General features: G+C 42.1%; 1 protein-coding gene across 1 annotated transcript in view; it reads left to right on the top strand.

Moving 5' to 3' along the window:
- The window catches only part of LOC113183360 (uncharacterized), a 137,263-nt gene extending 119,560 nt beyond the window's left edge, over window positions 1-17,703 (top strand). The window contains exons 36-45 of the mRNA XM_077801484.1: window positions 1,349-1,498; window positions 2,499-2,552; window positions 3,243-3,410; window positions 5,639-5,791; window positions 6,023-6,154; window positions 6,988-7,140; window positions 8,537-8,746; window positions 11,983-12,103; window positions 14,649-14,776; window positions 17,578-17,703. Coding sequence (XP_077657610.1) covers window positions 1,349-1,498; window positions 2,499-2,552; window positions 3,243-3,410; window positions 5,639-5,791; window positions 6,023-6,154; window positions 6,988-7,140; window positions 8,537-8,746; window positions 11,983-12,103; window positions 14,649-14,776; window positions 17,578-17,703 — 1,395 coding nt within the window. The remainder of the gene's footprint in view (window positions 1-1,348; window positions 1,499-2,498; window positions 2,553-3,242; window positions 3,411-5,638; window positions 5,792-6,022; window positions 6,155-6,987; window positions 7,141-8,536; window positions 8,747-11,982; window positions 12,104-14,648; window positions 14,777-17,577) is intronic.
- The last annotated feature ends 6,996 nt before the right edge of the window (window positions 17,704-24,699 follow it).

Below are 24,699 nucleotides of genomic sequence, written 5' to 3'. Positions count from 1 at the left end.
CCTCCTCCATGCTACGACTTCTTACTATTTGCCACCTCTGCTACTTTGCTTCAATAACTTGTCTTGGCAAATTCCACTGTGAACTTTCTCTAAAGGTCAGTTTGGCGCTGAGGTTGCACTGATGGGACAGTATCTTGGACCTCCAGACACAAGTGAATCAGAGCCAGGGGACCAGTGCAGTCTCCAAGGACAACCTACAGCAGTCTGCCAGGGAGCCAAGAGCTGGCCACACCTTGGCAGAATCACAGATCAAGCTCAAGTGCCAGCTGGCTCTTGGACTTAGTGACATAAGACCTCCAACACACACACACACACACACACACACACACACACACACATACACACTCTGATACACACAGCAGGACATACACCCACACCTGCATGGATGTGTGGGTCCTGACTGGGTGATCTGATCTGTGTTTCATAAATTGACTCCCATTTCTCTCCATTCACTCCCATTTCTGCCTTGGAGGGGTAGACTTCTCTATTCTTTAATGCCACCTCTTCAAAGAGTATGCCCAGTCTCCTGGAGAAAGAGGATGAATGGAATTGCTGAGAAAGTGAGCCATGTGGGTCCTTAGAACAGAGCTGCACGGGCCCCTGTCACATGCCCTGTGCTTCACAAGGTCCCTTCTTGCCTCCTATAGCCCTGCTCTTCCCTACTAGGTAATAAATCCTCTGAGCCACAGGGACATGTCCACACAGAGCCCTGGTCTTCCTTCTAGACTGTATTGCAGGAACCTGGGATTCCAGAATTCCCTGAGTCTGGGGTCTACATGGGGCTCCTCTCTAGAGCAAGAGTGGACCACCAGTGTGCACACCCCTGGCCTGGGGGTGGCCAAGAGGCAGCTGAGTAGGGGTGTGGGTGGAATTTGAACCTGCAGCCTGCAGTGTCCAGTCAGTAGGACTGTGAAGGCCCTCACAAGGTGGGAAGAGAATGGAGTCATACTGTAAATTCTGGGTTGGGGACCAGCTGCCCCCAGTTCACCACCCTTCAGCATAGAACTCAAAGTAGTCCATGAATAATAAATTCAAACCTGGACTTTCAGACCATTTTGAAGGTCTAATCTTTCAAGGTAGGAGAATTAAACATTGCATTTTAATAGTGTATTAATTTGATTTATAACCTTGAAATACTTAGACACATGATAGGCAGTCTCCATTTGTCGTCTTGTCCCTGGCACTGCACATGTTCAGAGGTGAGAGAGGTTTGCCAGCCTGGAGTTTTGGTACGGATCGGGTATGCATGTCCTTCTGCAAGCCAAGGCAATGTGTGCCTCCAGCCCTGGCATAGTGAGGCTGCTCGACCCTGCTGGAGCTGCTGGGAATAATGCTCCTGTTTTTTCAGATCACCTTCAGGAAAGACCACCTTGAGGCCTGCCTCCTTTCCCTGGGTTGTGATGTGATGGCAAGAGAACGCAGCAACTTTGAGACCTACTCCATGTGTTATGAGCATGTGTTGCAGCACGCTAGACAGAAGCTCTGCCAGAAGGAGCAGGTAGGTACCCAGAGAGAGGAGAACCAGTTGGGGGAAGGGCTATGGGCAGGAGGCCCAGGAGTAATTCAAAAGAGAAAGTAAAACTGAGCAGGGGTGGGGAGGGGACCAGTTCTTATGCCAGAATTGAGGGGGAAAGGAACTTTCCAAATTTGTCATCAACTTATTTTCTTGGGTTCTGATATTCTCCACTATATAGGTGATGGCCCCCGCAATACTGAGTTGTGTGCTTTGAGAGTGTCCAGTGGGGAATGCAGAAGGTGACCAAGCCATGAGCTGGAAGGTGCATAGCTGACCTTTCCTGGCTCAGCAAACACAAGGCTATTCCTGGTCTAGCAGAGAAGCCAGGATTCTTGAAAAAACTGTCTTCAGCATGCATACCATGGTCAATCTCACTGATGCCACTTCCTTAAAATGAAATCCCATTGGTGTCTGAGGGTATAGCTCAGTGGCAGAGTGCTTGCCTAACATGCATAAAGCCCTGGGTTCAATCCCCAGCTCTCCAAAAAAAAAAAAAAAAAAAAAAAAAAAAGAATTGTGAAATCCCACTGGTGGGATAGAAGAGTCATTTCTCCTGTCCTAAATAGCACACTGTTTAGAAATAGATTGCATCAGAGCCTCAGTATAATTCTAGTTTGTATCTGAGAAAAAGAGGAAAAGATCTAAGACTAGCCAAAAAAAAAAAAAAAAAGAAGCACAAAAATATCAAATAATAAATCTTGGAATTGTCCCATTTGGGCCTGTTCCCATCCATTTGGGCCTATGCCCATGGTTGGGTTCCTTGTACCAGTGTGGAGAGAGGATGTTGTCTTTTGATGCCGTGTTATAAATCCTAAAGTCTAATGGTGTGGCAAGCACAGTCCCGGCTCCAGGATGAGGCTGAGGGTCTCAAAATGAGGCTCCATGAATACAAATAGGAGGCGTCGGAAATGTGCCCTCCTGAACCAAGCTGTGGTTAGGAGGGTAAATACTGGTGTTTGGTTGTGCACTGCTTTCTTCCCAGGAACTAGATGTGTTACAAAGAAGTCAAGTGCCACCTGAAGACTATGCTGGTCAGGTAGGTCAGTTCTTAAAAAGATTCTCTTCTCCATTCTCACATCTACACTCTCAGAATTTGCCAGAAGTGAGATTTCTGAGCGTCATTTGCATGAGTTGCTTGTGAAAGTCCCATCAATGAAGGTCCCTGCAGAAACACCCAAGGAGTGTGTTTTTACTTTTTGTAAGCAATGAGTTTTAAGGGTGTTTTATTTTTTCTTGAGTTTTTAATTTATTTTTGTTACTTTGTGTTGTTTTGGGAGTCTTTGTGTTGTATTTGGCACGGGAGGGGGGTGTTTGTTTTTCTTTAAGGGCAGTTAAAGTGCATCCCCAAAACAAAGAAGTATTTGGGCTGAGGGATCAAGGAAAGGCCAATTTGGAGATGAAGGTCAAGATAGGTCAGGTATTTTCTCTAATTGAAAATTGCTCAAATAGCGGTTCTTTGGCCCATTTATTCAGCAACCATTTACCGAGCAAGTCCTATATGTCTGGCACTATTGGGAAACCTTTGAATCAAGATGAGATTCTTCTGTCCATCTTTACACAGCAGGATATTCACTTTCTTCCTTAGATTAAAAGAGAAGTGCAAATTCTACAGTAATCTATAAAGAACTTTTTTATAGTAGAACTTTGGAATTCCTAAATTGTTTTCCATAAATATTGCGTGTGTGTGTGTGTGTGTGTGTGTGTGTGTGTGTGTTTCTGCTGCTAGGTTGCAGAGCTCAGTCATGATATGATCATGGAAATCACTGCTCTGAGAGCCCAACTCACAGATTTGGAAGAGGAGAACATAAATCTCAAAAAGCAAATTAGAGAAGAAGTCCAAGAAGAATATGAAGCATTGGTCCAAGCTTTGTTTATGACCTGTTTACACAGAAAAGTAAGTATCCTATGTCAGTCTTCTGGGCAGCCCTATGGCTGTACACCAAGGAGTCAATGGCAGAATGGACTTAATGGTAATAAGACATTCTTGGGCCCAAGAATTTTCCCACTGTAAGTTTTTGCTGCAGAGAGAAAGTTAGCAATGGGTTGTCATTATTCTCCCCTGATGGACACTGAATTTTAGATAAGTTAGATGTTTATTTTTTCTTACTCTACTGCCAGTCGCCATCTTGTTGCAGTTGAGAAAAGAGGAGGATATTCTGGTTCAAATCCTTACCAGTGTCTACCATTGTTGTTTCTGTGGAGAGTAACTCCCCAAATGGGGGAGCACAGTCCCCTGGGCCCAGCCAGACTTCAGTGGAAGAAGCAGCTAGTACCTCTTGAGAGCTCATGGGCAGATGAGGGATGTGAACTGGCGTTCAGATTTTTTTTTCCAATCCTCAATATTCCCACCTTCCTTTCTCTTACATCCAGTGTCAGAGCTGCTGACCTGTCAATGAAGAAGCATCCAGAAAAGGAGTGATGGGATACCCATGTGCTCCCAGCACTACAGAAACCAGTCACTTTCTTATGTCTGAGCAGCTGTGAGATAGATACGCAGCCCACAATGGACTATCAGAAAGCCTGGTCCAGCTGCCCAACAAATACAACCTACAACCCTGAAATCCATAGCTTCCTCCGGCCCTGCCCCCATCTCTACTATTGGATGAATTCCAGAGCCAGCCCCATGTGGGTCCTTGCCTCCCTATCTCTCCCTGAGCGTTCCAGAAGGGTCCTAACAGGAGATCCTGCGGTGCTCTGCCTCAGCCTAGTCATTCCAGAGAGGGTTAGAGATTTCCTCTAATTTGCAAAGTACAAATACTTACAAATATAAGAGGATCAAAACCCAAATGAGCTGGTTCTAGTGCGCAGGAGAGGAATGAGTAGACAGTGAAGGCTGAAATTTGCTAAGTAATCATTCAGGTATGAGATCATCGAGAAATAATTCTTCAGATCCTGTTAGCTTTTACCAGATTTCAAGATTAAGAAGTGGAATCTCTTCTTCCCAAGCTAAAGTAGTTCCATGAACCCCCCCCCCCCAAAGAAGGGAATCCCTGTTCTCCTCCAGGGTCCCAAGAGGATGGTGAGGCTTCTACCATGTGATCAGCAGCCAGATTTCCTGCTATATCTCTCAGCTGGCACTACCTTCCTGCCTGCCTCTTGGGAGATGTGGGTCAGAAGTGAGAAGACACCCCTACACTTACTTTTCATCCTAAGGAGTCTAGGTATCTTAGTCTGCTCAGGCTGCTATCACAAAGTGCCATAGACTGGGCAACTTAAACAACAGAAATTTATTTTCTTACGGTTCTAGAAGCCCAAAATCAGAGCAGCTTCTGTGAGGACTCCCTTTCTGGTTTGCATTTGGCCATCCTCTTTCCATGCCTTTAGATGGCAGAGAAAAAGGGAAAGTTATCTTTCTGTCTTCCTTTTCTGACAGACCACAGTCTTATTGAAATAGGGAACCACCCTTATGACCTCAGTTTAACCTTACTTCCCTCCTGAAGATCTCAGATCCCCAGACACTGTCACAAAGAGCGGTTAGGGTTCAATGGGTGAATTTTCGAGGAGACACAGTTCAGTCCACAACCCTAAGGCTGCAGTTATACTTAGCATTGATCGAGCTGTTTCATCATAAGCCATTAGCCATAAGCCATTTAGAACAGAACGTTTTATAATGAGGCTTCTGCCAGAACCTAAATAGGAAGGCAGCCAGCCTGATTCCTTCCTCCACTTATCCATATTTAATGGAGTTCCTCAGTGATGGGTCATCTGTAGTGTCTTTACTGGTCAGATTCTGCCCTGAGTCAACCTCACAGCAAAATTCAATTGTTCCAAGTAACCCTTCCCAGGGGGCCATTCTGTCCGTAGGATTTCTGCCTCTGACCTCTCGCTATTCTACCCACTGTCCTCCTGACTCACGTTGCCGTGGTCTTGACAAGCAAGGCATACTCTAGGACATGAAGGTGTCCAAATGATGAAGCCCTGTGGATGGAAGATTAACGCTTAAGGGGCCACTGTTGTGACTTCCATAGAATCCACATTGGAAAAATTATCTGGGTGGAGGATCTTTGAATGTGGAGTCATTTCCAAAAGTTAGGTTTCAGAAGGCAAAATAGTTCTTTCTCCACTGTCCTTCACGCCTCCCAAACCCATTATACTCTCTTGACCTGAGTCTATAATTTGTAGGAGAAGCTGGATGAGAATTGGCTTAATTTGACCCAGAAAGTGTGTGAGCTCATCAGTGAAGTGAGAACAGAAGGGATCACCAATATGAAGGAGCTAAGGAAGAAATGGGGCTCTGCCAGGCCTGACGAAGGAATAAAAGAAAACGCAGCCAAGGTACAAGAGTTCACTTAGTAGTGGGATATCAGTGCTTCTTCCTAGCATCTGCCACACCCTTTACCCTGCTTGCTTTCCAGTCTGGTTTCCCTGAGAAAGCATTTTGGTAGTCATTTCCAGGGGGACCAGGGTTCACTGCACAATTGTGTCATGTTTTTGATGTTAGAATTGATGCTCTTCCTGGGAGAAGTGTTGGAGGCAGGGTTTTCTGAAACTGAGCTTTCTTGATAGGAGCAGATTTTGGCCTTGGAGCAGGACAACCGCAGCCTGGCGGCCCTGGTGTGCAAAGTGAGGAGCCTAGGCCTCTGGAGGCAGGCTGTGCAGCAGACACACTTCCGGGGCCAGCTGAGCAGGGCAGAGAAGGTGAGTGCTGGGGAGGGAGGCTCCGCAGCCCCAGGGGGCCTCCTCAGCCTGCCTCACTGCAGCTGATGTACTGGTGTCATGTGGCAGGGACAGCCACGCTGAAAAATCTGACAGTTGGCCACAACGTCAGAGCCTTTGGGGAAAACAGAAAAGAAACAACTGGCCAGGGAGAACAGATAGAGAATTGAGCACAAAGAAAGTGAAAAGATGAAGGAGAGATCTTACCAAGGGCTCAAAGCTCTTTGTCAAAATACTGTGTGTCTTTGGGCTTGATGCATCTGAGGAAAATGAAGTATCAGTAGATGGAAAATCTGCTTTAAAGCAAATTGAAACCAAAGCACATGTTGATAGATAGAGGTTTGGAAACTTCCACTGACTGTTCCTGAAAGTCTATTTACTCTGATTTGTCGCACTTTTCTTCCTTCCTTCCCTCCCTCCCTCCCTCCCTCCCTCCCTCCCTTCCTTCCTTCCTTCCTTCCTTCCTTCCTTCCACCAGGGATTGAAATCAGGGGCACTTGACCACTGAATCACATCCCCAGCCCTATTTTGTATTTTACTTAGAGACAGGGTCTCACTGCTTTGCTTAGCACCTTGCCGTTGCTGAGGCTGGCTTTGAACTTGCAATTCTCCTGTCTTAGCTTCCCAAGCCTCTGGGATTACAAGTGTGTGCTACCCTGCCCGGCTCTCTATTCTTAATTACAATCACAGAAGCAGTGTCCAGCAAGAACTCCATTCTACTGGAAGTTTTAAAGGATGGATGGGTTGGGCACTACTTGTGAAACAAAAAATATGGAAACTTATTCCTTATCTTACTGTGTTTGGGATGTTTACAGGAATCTATTCGAAGTAAAAAAGAATGTTTGCGCATCAAGCTAATGGCAGAGCGGGAAGCAGGTTTATTTCGCCAACAGTTGCTGGCTCTCAGGCAGGCCCTGGCCAGCGCTCAGGCTGACAATGCCAGGATGCGGAAGCGGCAGGATGACCAGGTATCTGAGCTTCAGACCCTCCTCCTTCCCCTCCTGGAACGTTCTCTGCAAAGCTGAGTGTGGCTACTACAACTGGCACTGTGGCTGTCGGTAGCAATCACCAGAGCTCCACAGGGTGAAGCTGAGCAGATGGCCCAGACAGAAAAAGATAGCTTCCTGTCTCCTCTTCGGTCCAGAAACCAAGGGCAGAAGCCAAGAGACTTTTTTTTCTTACTAACCTTTAGTTATAATGATAAAATATTTTTCATAAGCAAGATCAGTGTGTGTGTGTGTGTGTGTGTGTGTGTGTGTGTGTGTGTGTTTCTCTGAGGATCATTTTACCAAAGGGTGTCTTGGGACCTATGTCTCTGCCTTGAACATGGCTTTTTGTGGTCTGTGTACACTCTTCATACACAGCAACCTAAGTCTGGGGGTTTTGTCCAAGCTTTAGTATTAGCCCCCAAGTAGAAAGTCTTGGGTCCTTTCTGATGATACATCCAAAGTTTTCCTTTCAGGAGTGGCTGCTTCTCCAAGGTGACTGGCCCAAAAACAAAGGAGCATGCAGTATAAGCTCTAAACTTTCTCTAACTGTGTCAACCTTCTGAGTATGAATGAAGCACAGAGATACAAGGTTGACACCCATTTATATCATGAAAAATACACTGAGATATGACTGAACTCCTAAGAAAAAATTGGCACCCCACATTTTTCTTAGGTTTAGAGTCAGAACAGCTGACTATAAATAACAGCCTGGGAAAGTTGGGCATATTTAAAACCTGAAATATGACTTGTGCATTTTGGACTCGACTTCCTCTGTGATTGTACCTCAGTGAGTTACTTGGTTAGCTGTAAAGTGGCCATACCAATAATCATTGCTAATGTCATAACTAAGAATGACCACCTAGTACTTAAAGTGCTGCTGATTTGAAAAACTTTGGAACAGAACCAGATGATCACAATTCTTTTCCTTCCTTCAAAATCAAAATCTCCCTTCCCAGCTAGTTGCTTGTATCCCACGCCTGCTCCTGTCTGTGCAATTAAACCAGCCCTGTGCTGTTCCCCCATGATAAAGGTTCCATGGCAATGAAAATATAGTTTATGATAGATATGATTATTTGGTTAATGAGCTAATTAACATACACATTATCATCAAATGTTGCTCTCAGAAGACCAAGTTACTTGATCTGTTATTGCCAGATGGTGGCATTATCACTTACCTGGCTTATTATGTTACGTGCTTGTTTGTTCTGTTTCCCTGACTGCTGCCTCAGAGCCAGGCTAGATTCTGGTGCCCTTGCTGCTGCCTGGGCTATGTCACCCAGAGCACCATGTAGACCTGCCCCGGGCCCTGGTAGCGGGGATGATTGTTGCCATGCCCCACCTCTGCTGCCTTCTGGCTTGGCCCTTCCTGCCATAGGCCCAGCTGTTGAAGGAGCTAGAACACAGAGTGACCCAGGAAGCTCTCACCCGGCAGCAGCTAGATGTCATAAAAGCATCCAGCATCGAGAAGCTCTTGGAAGAAGTGGGCCACAAAGAACAGCAATTGCAACTCCTCACCGAAGAGGCTGAGAGGGCTTCGAAACTGGGCCAGCTGCAGCGGAGAAAGATGGAGCGAGACCTCCGACAGGTGAGCTCCGGTGAAAGCCAATCTGGGCACCCCAAGAGCCAGCTCACTCCCCCAGCCTTTCCATACCTCTCTCCTGCTCTCCATAGCAGCCACCTTTGCCACTTCTAGGCACGTTAGGGGAAATGGTCATATCTAGACTACACTGGGATAATTGCTTGGATGAGCAGAGAGGGCCTAACTGCCCCAAGGCTCAGCATCTCGGCACCCACTGACCACCTAAAAAGCACATTCTACCCAACTCCAGCCTTTGAACTTGGCATCCTTTGGAAAATTCTGAGAAGTAACCTGGAAAAGCAGCAAGTATTATGGAAGCTATTATAAAAGGATTTTATTCAAGTGCTTCTAGAAATGCAGACACAAAAATGAAAGGCAAAAATGGCTTGCAGACACAGTTGTATTTTTTGTTAAATATATCCCGCAGGGAAAAAAGATGAGGAGGTTTATTGTAATGTAGATGTAGATTAATTCAAGTTCTGACAAAGCAGACCACAGGATGTAATTCAATAGAAGAGGACAAAGAAATGGTACCTTACAGGAAAGGTGTTTCACATATTCCCACAGGGTGATCAAAGCCCTTAATCATCCACCAGAGACAGTAGGAGTCAGAAAAGTAATGGGAAAATTAAATTATTGGTCAAGGGTTTCAGATGCTCAAAAGATCAATAAGGAAAAGTCTATGGTTGAAACTGAATTCAAGGGTTGCTAAAGAAATTGTGTAGAAACGAAGAAAGGAAATGAGCAGTTTTAGAATAAAAGAAAATTAGAATTTCACATTTATTTCTTGGAAAGAACACTAAAATGACTGAACTATAAGCCAGCTGTGGTAGTACATGCCTGTAATCGCAGCAACTAGGCAGGCTGAGGCAGGAGGATGGCAAGGTTGAGGCCAGCCTAGGCAACTTAGTGAGACCCTGACTCAAAATAAAAAAATAAAAAGGACTAGAGATATAGCTCAGATGTGAGTGACCCTGGGTTCAATTCTCCAGTGCCAAAATAAATAAATAAATGTCTGAACCTATAAGAAAAGTTGGCATTTCATGTTATGCTTTTCTAAAAGCTACCTCAAAAATAGATCCATAGATTCCATTTGCCAAAATTCTAGAGTTAATTGTTAATTATTTAATGGCAGAGATTCTAGAGGTAGTCAGAACAGATATTTTGAGGTTTCAATAAATACATATTTTCACTATATGTATGTCAAAACCATTTGTCCTTTTTAAACTCCTCCTCTAGCTCTTCTGACAGCTCACGGACCCCTGGGCTAACCCACCGCAAAGAGCAATTCTTGACCTGCAAGAGCCCTCTTGGCCATTTGTGGGTTCTTTGCCACATCTCTAGCCTCCACCTCTGTGGGAAGATAATGGCTATCTGACCTCAGAGAGCATCAGTGTCCCTTCCTGTCTCCTGTGCCTGGAGAGGTCAGTTAGAAAGAACACAGGTCAGACTGCCTGGTTTGTACCCCCAGCGCTCCAGCTGTGTGGCTTTGGGAGAAGTGTGTGGCCTCTCAGTGCAATGAGGTACTATATTTACTTCTCAGGATTTGGGTAAAGATTAAGTTAGGTAGCTCAAAGCACTTAGACCAGCAGCTCTCAATAAATGTTGACTGTTATATGTTTGGGGAGTAGGAAGGCAGAGAAGCCTCAGAAACAGGTAGTAGACCTAGATTCAGAGCCTGGCTCTGCTACTAACTGGTTGAGAGATGTTGACTGATGAGATGCTGAGATGTCACCGTATCTTTCTCTGTGAAGTAGGACTGGAGATGCCGACACAAGATATGTCCTCAGTAGGCATGTTTCTTTTCTCTGCTACTATTTCTCAGATTTATTTAACCCTGGCCTGGCTCAAGAAATCTTGACATGTTTCCCATTGTGGATCCTCCACAAATATCTGGAATACATTGAAGGACTTTGGACCTAGTTTATATGAGGAAGTTTCCCTAACTCTGCAACTCTGATAATCTACTGAAATTTAAATTCCAGTTGAGAGTATCGATGCACACAAGGCCAGCCCCCTCCCCGTTTTCAGACAGCTGCGAGCATGCAGGGGCCTCCTCATTGGGTCCGAACAGCAGGAGTAGGATTTAAAACACGTGTGGCTGAATTTTTTAGATTAGCATGTGTCTTAGTTTCCCAGGGTTGTCATAATAAATTACCACAAACGGGATGGTTTACCACAATCTGGATGGCTTAAAACAATAGAAATTAATTCCATCATGGTTCAGGCAGCCGAAAATCTAAAATCGAGGTGTTGGCAACATTTGTTCTGTTAGGAGACTCTGAGAAAGTCTCTGTTCCATGTCCCTCTCTCTCAGCTCCTGGTGACAGCTGGCAATTCTCAGCATTCTGGGGTTTGTAGTTACACCACTCCAGTTTCTGCACCAGCATCCCATGTCTTTCTTCTTTATGTGTTCCTCTGTGTGTCCATATCCTTACCCTGTCATTTTCTTGTGAGGACAATAGTCACTGGATGTAGGGATAACTTAAGGTCTAACTCCAGTATGACCTTATACTAACTTCATTACATCTGCCTACAAAGACTCTATTTCCAAATACAGTCACATTCTGAGGTTCCAGGTAGATGTGAATTTTGAGAACAGTATTCAACCCACTACAGCATGTATTATTTTTTAATAATTAAAAACAATTAGGATATAATTCATGTAAAAGGAAAAAAATCCTATGATCTATACAGATGAGGTGTACTTTGGCCTTAGCTCCTCTTAGCTGGGGGACTATGGGTCAGCCACGCGAGGGGACAGCTACCCAAGAAAATGTAAAGGTTAGCCCTGGGGATGGACCTTCTCTCAGACCCAGGAGACATGCTCTCCCAGCAGATGCCCAGCTGAGACTGAGGGAGAACGATTCTTTTCTTGTTTCAAACCATCCAGGGTTTTTACGGGTCCTTGGTGCAGATGTCATTGCTTGGTCTCCAAGGTCTTGTATGAACTGGACCCTCGCTTTCTTATTCCTCTACCTAGCTGGTGAAATAAACAAAAAATATAAGTGCCTAGCTTCCTTCAAGGGATTCCAGGGTTGTTTTTGTTCCTCATTAGTTGAATTCTTGGTCTTCCTTGAAGCTCTTGGTTCTCAGAAGGCTGAGTTCAGCCTATTCAGGACTTTGAGAAGACCTGGTTGCACTTCATCAGGGAGCCGGGGCCCTTCAGACCCCACTGTGAACTGAGGGAACTAAAGAGAACGCCACAAAGCCTCTCTGCTTCCCAAACCCTTTACCCTCAGACGAGAAGCCGACTTGCCCAGGAGCGCAGCGTGAAGCTGGATGCTTTCCAGCGCATAGAAGAGTTACAGAGTCAGCTTCCTGACACTGAGCAGCTGTCCATCCAGAGGAGCTCCCCAGGCGGTAAGCAAGCCCTCCCCAGCTGGAAGAGTCATCCAGACTCAGGGGTCTGACCTGCAGGAGGGCCTCAGTGACTAGCAATAACAACACAGTGGCTATGATCAATGGGTCATCATGGGTCCTCCATGATATTTGTTGGATGAATGAACAGCACATGGATGAATGGATCTTAATTCTCATTTATTGTCAGAATTTTCTAATTTACTCCACCTTGGAGTACTGACATCTAAAAGGTTTCAATCGATAACAACTGGTCCTGGGAGAATATGCCACTTAAAGAATATTGAGTACTTCATTGGATTTTAAAGCATCCTAATGAGTCGGGACACCAGTGACCACATTTCTCAGATATTATTCATGAAGTCCTTTATGCTTCTTGGGTGCTGAGAGCTCGAGGAGTCCAGTGAAAATGGCAATCAAAATAGCTCTCTGGCCGGACGTGGTAGTGCTTGCTTGTAAGCTCAGCAGCTCGGGAGGCTGAGTCAGGAAGATCGAAAGTTCAAAGCTAGTCTCAGCAATTTAGCGAGGCACTTAGAAACTCTGTTAGCAACACTTAGAAACCCTGACTCTAAATAAAAAATACAAAATAGGGCTGGGGATGTGGCTCAGTGGTTGGAGTTCAGTCCCCAATACCCTCCCCAAAATAGCTCTCTGGGCAGTGCAAGCAGCAGGCAGAATGGAACAGCAGACTCCGGGATGATGCTAACCTAGCTTCCTCTTCCATTAGAGGAGGACTAAATACAGTGTAAGTACTCTTCTAGATCTATCATGAATATGACCAAATATCATTAACCCTGGTTGTCCTATCCTTAGGACCAGCCAAGCCCCTTCCTTCCTGTTCTGTAGCATGGCCACATGAGTGTGTGGGCTTTGGAGAAGATAGCTAGAATGCTGTCACTACTAGTGGTGTGACCTTAGATAGGTTAATTAGCCTCTCAGTAAAATGGGAATACTTACCTCAAACTTGTTCTGAGAATTAAATGGATTAATGCATATCTGACACTTAGAATAGTCTCAAGATGGTAATCATGCAAATATTGGTTACTATAGTTTCATACATGTGTTTGTCCTTTATCTGTGTTTCCATTTGGCTATTTACCAATGTGAATAGCTGGGAAAACCGTCTTTCAGGAGTAGACAAAGTCAAAGATCAAGTTACAGTGGGTTTACTCAGAGAAGAACTGGGCTAGCTGGTAAAGCCCACAGGGCCCCACTCTCTGCCTCTATGCCTGCCACCCAGCCTTCACCATGGGCACTGGTGTCCCCTGCCTGGCCACTGTCACTTCTGCCCTAGCCAAAAACAAAGCATCAAGTGCACTCAGGGTCCTGTTTTGGCCACTGACCCTGAGCAGCTCCCTGTCTTACACTGTGCCCACCACAGTCTCTGGAATTTTTCTTTCTCTCCTTTCCAGTCTGATGCTTCCAGCTTAGCCAAGCATCTTTTTTAATTCCCTTTGGGTTAATGTTTCCTAGTGAACTACCACTTCTCCCTTAGTGTGCCTTCTAGGAAGGTTCCTAGAAGCACATAGGACACTTCTGCTTATGTCTCATAGCCAGTACTTATCTAGAAGACCACACAAAGGAGACTGAGAAATGTAGCTTTTACTCTAAGATTCTGTGTGTGCAATAAAACATTTGGAGTTTTATTACTAAAGAAGAAAGGGGAGAATGGCACTTGGGGATCACTCAGTTCTCTGTCACACTACCAACAATCTGATTTTTGTCTCCATCTCTTCATTGAAGTGGCTTTTGTCAGGATCAACAAGACTTCCATGTCTCCAAGCACAGTGGATGAACACCGTCCTCACTTCCTGCCTCACATGACCACACCCTTCTCCTAAGTTTCTGTTTCCCTTTATGTCCAAGGCTCTGGGCTTGTGGTTTCTTTCTCTTCTTTTGGCTGCTGCTTCTAAATCTCCTTTTCCAATTCCTCCTCCTGTATCCAACCTCTAAACATCAGAGTTATCCAGGGCTCTGTCTGGCCTCTTCTCCTCACATGGTTTCTGGATGATAATTGCTTGTGTTCCCACGGCTTAATCACTGTTGGCCAAGTCCACACCTGCAGCTTGAAACTCCCCTCCAAGCTCTAGACCCATATATCCAGTGACTCCTGGATGTCTGCATTCAGGTGTCTCCAGCTCACAAGTTCAGCAGGTCAAATGAAATCCATCTTCCTCTCCTCCTACAGGCCTGACTCCTTTTGGGGTAGAGGAGGCACCATCCCAGCAAATGGTATTGCCGAATATCCAGTTGCTTGAGTCAGAAATTTGTGAGCTATTCTTCCTCACCCTGCAAATCCAGTTCACTGCCTTTGTCAGTTAGTTTGAACAGCTCGCAGTCTAGCTACTTAGGCTTCCACGTCTCCTGTCATTCACCTCTTTTACGTGATCATGTGACCCTCAGGCAAAAAACTCCATCCAAATTTTGACATCGTCACTCAAAATGGATAAAGTTGGATTACATCCCCATTTTAAGCTCTAAAATTTTATAATTAAATCTGGGCCTATAGCAGCCAAAGATCTAACTTATAACATTTTGAACTTTATAGGCCTTATATCCCAGGCTCACTGCTCCCTAAGTTCTGCTTCTACATTATCCAGATACTCCCACCAACATTTTTTAAAGACTAATCTTATGGGCAATAAATTAACAAGAAGAATTCAAAGACCCAAGACTGTAAGTAATGATAAGTTCACTTACATGTATGAAACAATGAAAATTTTAAATCTGATGTCATGGTTTTAGGTTTAAGTTTTCAAACTTACATTAGAAAAATTGTATACAAAGATTTTTATCTAGGTAATTTGGATCTGGATAAAACAATTCTAATGTTGAAATCATTAAGTCCAATGGTACTTTCTCAATTACAAGTCAATCATTGGGTGTGAAAGTGAGCATCAACAACTTGCTATGTTCTATCTCTGATTTTATTTTTTAAACCATCCACAATAATTAATTAGCAGCATTGGCTCCCTTAGTTGATTTTCCTAATAGAGCAGAAATAAAGAATTTCAGAAGTCATTTTAAAACACATGAGAGCTGGGCTCAGTGGCACACACCTGTAATCCCAGAAGGAGGCTGAGTCAGGAGGATTGTTAGTTCAAAGCTAGCCTCAGCAACTTAGTGAGGCCCTAAGCAACTCAGCAAGACCTTGTCTCTAAATAAAAAAATACAAAAAGGACTGGGGATTTGGCTCAGTGGTTAAGTGCCCTTGAGTTCAATCCCTGGTACCAAAAAGAAAAAATAAATAAAAAAAGAATTTTAAAAAATATTTTAGCTTTTACTTGATATAAAACAACATTTACATACTCTTTTACTACCTTCTCTACACTTCTTTAGTATATTTTTTGCTCCAATATCTTTCAGAGCCCTAGCCCCGAGATTTGCATATCTTATCAACACATTTAAGAATTCTTCCCCCTATTTTCAGAAAAAATAAGAAAAGATGTAATCATTTCTTCAAAGAAAATTATGTAATTCTCAAAAGTTGTTTAAATTGGGTAATTCTTCAACTGATGGTCTAGTTATTAGTCCAAAAGTTTGCTGCAATATTTCTAAACTTAAGAAAGGGGAGAGGGCTGGGGTTGTGGCTCAGTGGCAGAGCACTTGCCTAGCACGCATCAAGGCATTGGGTTCGATCCTGAGTACCACATAAAAATAAATAAAACAAAGGTCCATCAACAATTAAAAAAAAAGAAGAAGAAAAAGAAAAGAAAGTGGAGAAACAGGTTGGGACCAAACTAGCTGAAACCTTAATAAGTCAGAGCCTTGTGGTTAATGGTTACCAATGCTTGGCTCACCAATCTTTGTGCAGTCACCTTCAGTACCCATGGGGATTGGTTCCAGGACTCCCATGGACACCAAAATCCATGGATGTTGAAGTCCCTAATTAAAAAAAATTCTTAAAAATATTTTCTGATATTGAACTTAATTACTTTCTGAAGCTAGAGGTTGTCTTACTACTTCAACTTTCTTATGGCACTTTTAAACATCTTTTTTTGAATGAACAGTGGAAATAAACATTAGAGTATAGATTTTAAGGCACCCCAAAAGGCATAGTATTTTCATACAACCTACATACATTTGCCTATGTACCTCAAATCACCTCTAGATTACTATAATACCTAACACAATGTAAACGCTATGGAAATACTTGTTACACTGTATTGTTTATGGAATAATGACAAAAATGTCTGTTCATGTTCAAAAGGGATGCAATTTTTTTCAAATATTTTTTGATCCTCAGTTGAATCTATGGATGTAGTGCTGATGGATACATGAGGGCAAACTTATGTCTATTCATTTTGCAAAAGCCTTTTCTTTCCTTTTTGGTGACCCGCTGGAATTAAAGGTGTGTGCCACCGCACCTGGCTGCGAAAGCCTTTTCTAAAAGGAAGCAAAGTTCAGTTTGTGTATGTGCGACCACAGGGCCTTTCAAGATTCAGTTAGTCTCTATTTCACTCCTGAAGACTCTGCATACTTTGGGCGTGTTGGTGATCACAGCTCTTGTGATTGAAAAGGCTGCCAATCCTAAAAAAACAAATGCTAAATGTTTACTTTGATATAAGTGGGGTGACTCAAGGTGGGGTAGGGAGGGAGAGCAAGGGAGGAAGATTACCTCTAGATAGGGAATAGGAGGGGGTGGAAGGAGGTGTTCATCATTATACAAAATACATGTATGAAGATGTGAATTTGGTGTCAACATACCTTATATACAGAGATATGATAAATTGTGGTATAAAGGTAATTTTCTTTTGTAATGCAAAAGAAAATCAATAGGAGAGCTCATGTATAATGGCATAATTTGGTGTGAACATACTTTATATAGAGAGTTATGAAAAATTGTGCTGTGAATGGATAATTATGATGTAATGCATTCCACTATTGTCATGTATGAAATAAATAAATAAATAAATGGGGGGGAAAAAAGAAAGGCTGCCATGTAGCTAAGTGCCTAAGTGGAGAGAGTGAATATTTGAGAGATTTAGGTGGCTGATGGTCAGGGTATGTACAATAAAGGGACCCCAAGTAAAAATCCTGAAGGCCAGGAAAGGCACAAAGTTAGTTGGAACCATTTCAGACCTAACTTAAGGTCTGGCTTCTTAAACAAGGCCTCTGAGTCAGGCCAGATAAATACTGACTGAAGAGGAAGTGGCTGAAATGTAGGGACACAAATGATTTTCTAAAAAATACCTTGGCATTAACATAAGTAACAAAATATTAAGGAATTTGTGGTTTGCTTTAGACAGATAAGTCTTTTTGTCCTTAGCTGGAAATGGCTTTCCACTGATGGATTCATTCTTGACCATTTCCCATATAACAAGTGGCAAAGTAGGTATGAAAAGGCACACTGAAGGCATAGCCCAGATGGAACCAAAGATTTTAGTCTCATTAACAACAGTGATCTTTTATTATGCTATACCAAGCAATATTCACCATCATTTAAAAAAAACGATACGATGTGCTTAATATTACAGGTACCCATTAAACACAAAAAGAGGACTGATGAGGTTTTCCTACCCAATGTGGCAGGAGATGTCCAACTTACAGCTTTTCAAGTCCAAACAGCTCCATCCAGAATCCCATTTGGATCTGATTGGTAATCACATCTTTTCCCAAATTTTATTTCTATGAGCATTTGAATAAATAAAAATGACTCTTACCCCCAATTAAGCCTTTTATCTCATTTTTCTTTTCTACTATCTTGGAAGATAGTTCGCACTGATTTACATTCCTATAAGCTCTCCCTTGCTGCTGGCCAACCGTAGCCTCTCAATGTGACTTTGAGAGTTACCAGGTAGGCGAGATAGCCAAGATAGAGGCCCTGCTGCTGGGTTATGTTTTACTAGGTGAAACCACTGTATTTGAATAGAGCTGCATCCAAATAAACTTGAAAGCACCATCTTATTTGTTTCACTTAAGAACACAATCCCTCTTCAGTCTTTTATTCTTCCTACAAATGTCAAAGTTCTCCTCAGACTTAGTAAAGTCTTAACCTGTTTTTTTTTGTTCTTTTTCAAAATCTGAGTAAAGCAATAAATAAATAGAACAGACCTAAGAAACATATTTACATACATAAATTTTTGTATTGTTATTTACTACTAGTTATTAGACCAAAAATATATATTTCAATAGTTTGGATCCTAAATGTCCCCAAAGACCCATGTGTTAAAGGCCTGGTCCCGAGCCCATAGTGTTATTGAGAGGTGGTGAAACATTTTTAAGAAGTGAGGCCTAGTGGCAGGAAGTTATGTCACTGAGGGCATGCCCTCAGAGGAGATATTGGAAGTCATTCCTCTCTCTTCTGTTTCCAAGGCATTGTGAGGTAAGCAGCTTCCTCTGCCGCATATTCCAATCGTGAAGTATTACCTCACTATAGGCCTAAAACCAGTGGGGCCTATTGACCATGGAATGAAAACTGCAAAATTGTGATCCAAAGTAAACCGTTTTCTTTTTAAGTTAATTATCTAGGATATTTGTTATGGCAACGGAACTCTAACACATACATGACATATGAGTTTTTTCTAATTACGGAGAAGGTTGAGTCTATTCAAAGCAAATTAAATTATCATCTTTTGCCAAAATGGATTAAATATTTAAATGCACACACACAAGCTTATTTCAGAAACAGAATATAAAAAACAAGAACAAGAGGAAGATTGATAACTTTGATATCTAAACTCAAGCTTCAGCATAAGATACCATACAAGTTATCAATTTGTTATAAGTCAGCTCAGATTCATTTTCTGTTCTGCGACAACTTATCTGGACCTTGTAAATGTTTCCTCTTTGTCAATTGGTAAATGTTAAACTCTGTCAGGAGAGAGTATTAGAGCAAATCTGTAGGAAGAAGAAGGATTTCTCTTCAAAGTTCTGGTGTGCTCCTCTAAGCACATCCTTTCAGTGTGTATGGCTTTAGCAGCATCAAGTTCTCACAATACATGTGGCTTGTACCAAGTCTGATTCTAGCATTGCATGCCCTTCAGGGTGGAGTGCCTCTGGCACAGAACCTCTTCTGAAGGGATCCCTCCAGCACCTCCTTGGGTGACTTTGTCACCTCAGAGAAATTCTCTGTTCTCTTGTAAGCCTTGTCTAGGTAGTCTCTAATGAAGTCTGGATTTGAGCCTTGGAAGGTAGTCACTGCTCCTAAATTTGCAATTCCTATGTTTTTTAGAATTTATTACTTATCAGACAATCCCCCATTATGCTGATCCTTGGGTATAGTTAATGATTATTTATGTTAAACATTTCATGTTTGAATTACTATGTGATTTCTGTCTCCTTATTGTCCAAAGGTTGAAACAGAACTGGTACCAGGAGTGGGGTGTTCTCAGATAGGCCCACAAAGATGGAATATGTGGATTTGGTTGAGCACTATGGGCTCGGGACGAAGCTTTTGGTTGAACACAGACTATGATCACATTTGGGTCTTAAGTTAATACTCACCAAAGGGCATCTATAGCAAAGGAGGCTCTTATTAATCAAGTTGACAAAATAATATGCCCTGAGAGTATCAGCATCATTTTCCAGCTACTCCCTGCTTTCTCAATGGGACTCTGAACATCCCACAGTAGTAGGGATGGAGCTCATATGTGGGCTTAGCAACACAGACTTCCCCTTTTCCAAGCCGACATCACTACTGCCAAGTGTCTATTCTGTCCAGAGCTGAGACCACTAATGAATATAATTAATTGCAATATAATATTATATTATACAATATAATGCCAACCCCATGGTTAATCATTATCTACTTGGTAGCAGGTTGATGACTGGACTTCTCTCATCATGACAGGGCCAGAGATTCACCTTCATTAGAATGAATCCATATTCTGTATATGTATTACCTTCCTTCCCATAATGCTTCTGCCAGCAGCACCTCCAATCCATATACTTACCGAAGGTCTTATATGACACTTTTCCATAGCATTGCTTCTAAGCAAGAAATAAATTTCACAGCAAAAAATATGCTGCAGTGAGCTCATGCCCATAAAATCAACATGGCCCAACACCGAGAAGTAGCTGATCTAATTATAAGGTCAAATGGTTCACCCACTACTCATTTATGACAGCAGTTGGGGACACCACCCTGAAAGTGTAGCACATGCTTTGAACCAGAGTATATGGGTCCAAGAATCACAGAGTAGTAGCGAGTTCCTTCATGATTATACTTCTTATCCCAGCATCTGGAGAATGCTAAAAATTGGAGGTTTTAGTCCTCAGGGGATGCTTCAACCAGGGACACAACAATGGTTCCACTTATGTAAGATGAGACTGCCACCTGGACTTTCTTATGTTCCTAACAAATAGGCAGAAAAAGGTGTATCTCTACTGGCTAGAAGGATCAATCCTGATTGCCAATACAAGATTGTATTGCTAGTACACAAAGGAGGCAAAAAGGACTATATTTGCAACATAGAGGATGCCCTGGGCGTCTAAGCAGTTCCATGTCAATAGTAAAGATTAATGAAAACTATAACCAAAATAGGTAGAACAATTTGAAGAATCAGAAACTTTGGCTCTAATATTTAGGTCTTTACCAGGTAAAGAATCCTAACCAGCTGAGGTTCTGGCCAAGAGCAAAAGAAATACCAAAGAGGTAGGGAAAGGAGGTCACAGGTTTAAAAAAACAGGGACCGCAATAGCTTTGAGGATTTTCCATTTTCCTCTTTTATTTATTTGTATGTTCTAACCATTTTCATTTTCTTCTTTCATTTTAATTTTATATACAAGTTTTGGGAGATTAAATTTACAATTTAGATTTTAGGTTACAGAATATTTGATGAAACAGTGACAGAATTGGAGGAGTCACTAATGTAATCAACAATGAAAATGATTGCCAGTACTGGGCATCTTCTTATTTTGAGAAAGGGAAGTGAAGTTGATTTGTAAGAAAATGTAGGTCAGGAAGAAATGTCGGACTATCTCATTGTTGCAAAGTTTTGAAATGTGCAGAAGGGCACATATGGAAGCTTAATAGCCAGAGGGATGGACCTCTTAGCTCTCAATGTTCCTGTCACTACCCTACACTCCCTTGAATGACTTCCCAGATTGCCACTGGTGTGACATCTCTCCATGGATGGCTTCCCTGGCACCCACTCAGATGGATTTGTAGCTACTATGAACTTCACTATGCAGACAGCCAGGGTTGCATCATCTCTGATGAAGCCTGGAATTAAGCTTAAGATAGTGGTGGTGGCCACTGCCTAGTTTTGTTGTAGTTTTTGGTACTGGGAATAGAATTCATGGACACTTTACCACTGAACTACATCCCAGACCTTTTTTTTTTTTGAAACAGGGTTTTGCTAATTTGCTGAGGCTGGCCTCAAACTTGTGATCTTCCTGCCTTGGCTTCCAAAGTTACTAGGATTGCAGGCATGTGCCACCATGCCCAGCTCTCACATGGCTTCTTTTCAATGACGCAGATCTCTTTGGCAACTGCACCATCCTTGGCAGCACCTTTAAACATGTTTCTTTTTTGGAGAGCCAAACTCAAGTTTTCCAAATTTTCCCTTTTCACGTCTGATTTTCACAGTAAATTTAGCTAAAAGGAAGCAATGAAACCTGAACTGCTACCTGAATATTGAGCTGCCTTGAAATTTCCTTCACCAGGTAAACTGGTCTATCACCTTTAAGTTCAGCTTCCCATCAAGTCTCAGGGATGTCTAAAATGTAATCAAATTCTTTACCATGGTGTAAAAAGGTATGGCCTGTCCAATTCCCTGTAGAGTCCTTATTTTCACTTGCAACCTCTTGAGAAACCTTTACTAATCAGCATTCTGGTCTTAATCCTCACCAGAATTGCCCTTTGAGTTCTGCATACAGCATCCTAGGCTTTCTCTAACCTGCTTCTCCAAACTCCCCACAAACCAAATCCAAAGATTCCTCCATTATTCTCAGGTTTAGTCATACAAACTCCCACTTCTTGGTACCAATGTTGGGTGTTGGTTGACTTTGTTACTGTGACAAAATACCTGAGATAATCAACTTAAAGGAGGAAAGGTTTATTCTTGCTCACGGTTTTAGAGATTTCAGTCCATGGCTGGTTGGCCACACTGCTTTTGGGCCAAATAGCACATCATGGCAGAAGGATATAACTAAGGTAGCTGCTTACCTCATGGCAGCCAGAAAGCAAAGAAGAGGAAGGCTGGGATCTCAACATCCCCTTCAAGAGCATGTTCCAATGAATGAACTATTTCCCACTAGGGCCCACCTCTTAAAGGTTCCAACCTCTCTATAGCACCACAAGCTTTTAACACATGGGGGACAGTCATCCAAACCACAGCAGTATACCAACAGAGAAATTTAAGTATTTGGTACAGCTACATACACTAATTTGGAAACTTGAAAAGACCTCCAAGTAGCAGCAGTAGAATGCATTTTGACATCACACACATAGTGAAAAAACAAACTTGTAGGAGGACTTACAATAGACAAGAAATGGAAACAACTGTGTCTAACTGATGGAATGAAGAAAATGCAGTACATATGCACAATGGAATACGATTCACTTAGGAATGAAGTCTTTTTCATTTGCAACAACATGGATGGAAGTGATTATGTTAAGTGAAATAAGCCAGACATAGAAAGACAAGTACCATATATGATCTCACTCATATGAAGGATCTAGAAAGGTTGATCTCACAGAAGCTGGGTGTGGAATGATGGCTAAGAGGCTGGGAGAGTACAGGAGGGGAAGGGGAGATCAATGGTACAAAGTTCAGCTACATAGGAATAAGAAGTTCTGGTGTACTATTGCATATTAGGATGACTTAAAAGACAGATAAATGTTTTCACCATCAAGAACTGTGTTTCACATAGATGTTTACCCTGATTTAAACATCTACACAAAATGCATGTTTTGAAACATCACATAGTATCCCATTAATATATAAATTTATGTATCCGCTAAAAAATAAATTCAAATATAAAAAGCAAAAAGTTGAAAACAACTAAGAGAAAATAATATTGTGGCAATGAATTACTGGAAATAATAAAAACTTGCAGAATGTTAAAATAAAAATTCACATCATATATTTTGTAAAGATAGGTATAATTATGTATGCACAAATTTTTGGAGGAAGAAGAGTTAATATATCAGTTAGTTTGTTACCTATAGAATGGAGGAGGGCAAGTGGATGGGACCAGGGATGGTTGAAGTAGATTTACACTACCTACAATATTTAGAAAAAAAGTTAAAGTGTATTTATGTATAGCTTGATAACTGAAAATGAGACATTAAAAAAGTCCTGTCTTGAAGCCAAGTGCAATGGCACATGCCTGCAATCCAAGTAACTTGGAAAGCTGAGGCAGAAGGTTCTCAAGTTCTATGCCAGCCTCAACAACTTAGCAAGACATTGTTGCAAATAAAAGGACTGGTGATGTAGCTCAGTAGCAAAGTACCCCTAGGTTCAATTCCCAGTATCCCCAACCCCAAACTAAAATCCCATCTTGAGAATTTTTCTTCTGGCTAAAATGAAGTGAGACTAGACATTCTGAAGCAACTAAAAAGCTGAACTAAATATATGAAAGGTTCCCTCTCCTCCGCCCCCAATACAATGGATATTAGGCAAATAATAGTGATCTCTAAGTCATAAAATAAGGCAGGGAGCCCAGGCAGGGCCCAGTTGACTTCCTTAGTTGAAGAGATGGAGCTGAAAATCACTGGAGGTGAAGGTAGAGAGTTCCATGGCAGAGGGCCAAAGGGCAGGTGCAGAGATAACTGGAGAAATCTGCAGAGGGGGCCTCTCAAATAGTAATTAACACATCCACAAGGAACTCTCCAAGGAAAAAGTTCAGAGGAAATGGTAACCAGGGCTCAACAAGGTTGGGATCAGAGCTGTTTCCTACCAGTCCATACTAGAAAGTTCATAATCTAAGAGGCACTGGACATGAGGAAAGAAGAGTCTTTCCTCACTCAGTACCACAATAATCACTCTTAGAACAAACACTGTTTTGTTCTCACCTCACAAAACATAAAAGACCCAAACTGTCTTCAGCTATTTGTCACAGAACAATGCTCAAGAATATTTATAGGAATACAAAAATATCCAGCACCCAAACTTACATTTGGCATCCAATAAAAAATTACCAAGTATGCAAAGCAACAGGAAATAATGACCCATACTATGCAGAAAAATCAATTAATAGAAACTTACCCAAATGTGAACATTAGCAAATATGGGTATTAAAAATTGTTACTGGCAATTTATATAAACTTTTAAAACTCCAGAACAATCGAGAAACATGGAAGATTTAAAATGACACCAATTGAACTATAAATAAAGACAATATCTGAAATGAAAAACATTCTATGAGATAAAAAACATAATGGTATTCTTGTCATAACTTCCTGGTAAACTTGGAGCTTCATTTCTATTATTTGTACAAGACCAATTTAACTGTCAATCCCATCATCCAACTACCATTTTTAAAGCTCTGTCCACCAATGACCAATTAACATTTTAGTTATCTGCTGGCCCACAGAAGCAATACAGACTAGACTATCCCTAACAGCATTAAATTGAATTAAATTAACTGAGCATTAAATTTCACAATCAAAATCCAACAATACACTTCAGTCAATAAAAAGGAGACAAAAA

This window comes from Urocitellus parryii, chromosome 8, assembly GCF_045843805.1.
Source record: "Urocitellus parryii isolate mUroPar1 chromosome 8, mUroPar1.hap1, whole genome shotgun sequence".
In the NCBI taxonomy this organism is placed as follows: Eukaryota; Metazoa; Chordata; class Mammalia; order Rodentia; family Sciuridae; genus Urocitellus; species Urocitellus parryii.
Note: the sequence above shows the minus strand (reverse complement) of the source record. Positions and strands in the feature narration are given on the sequence as shown.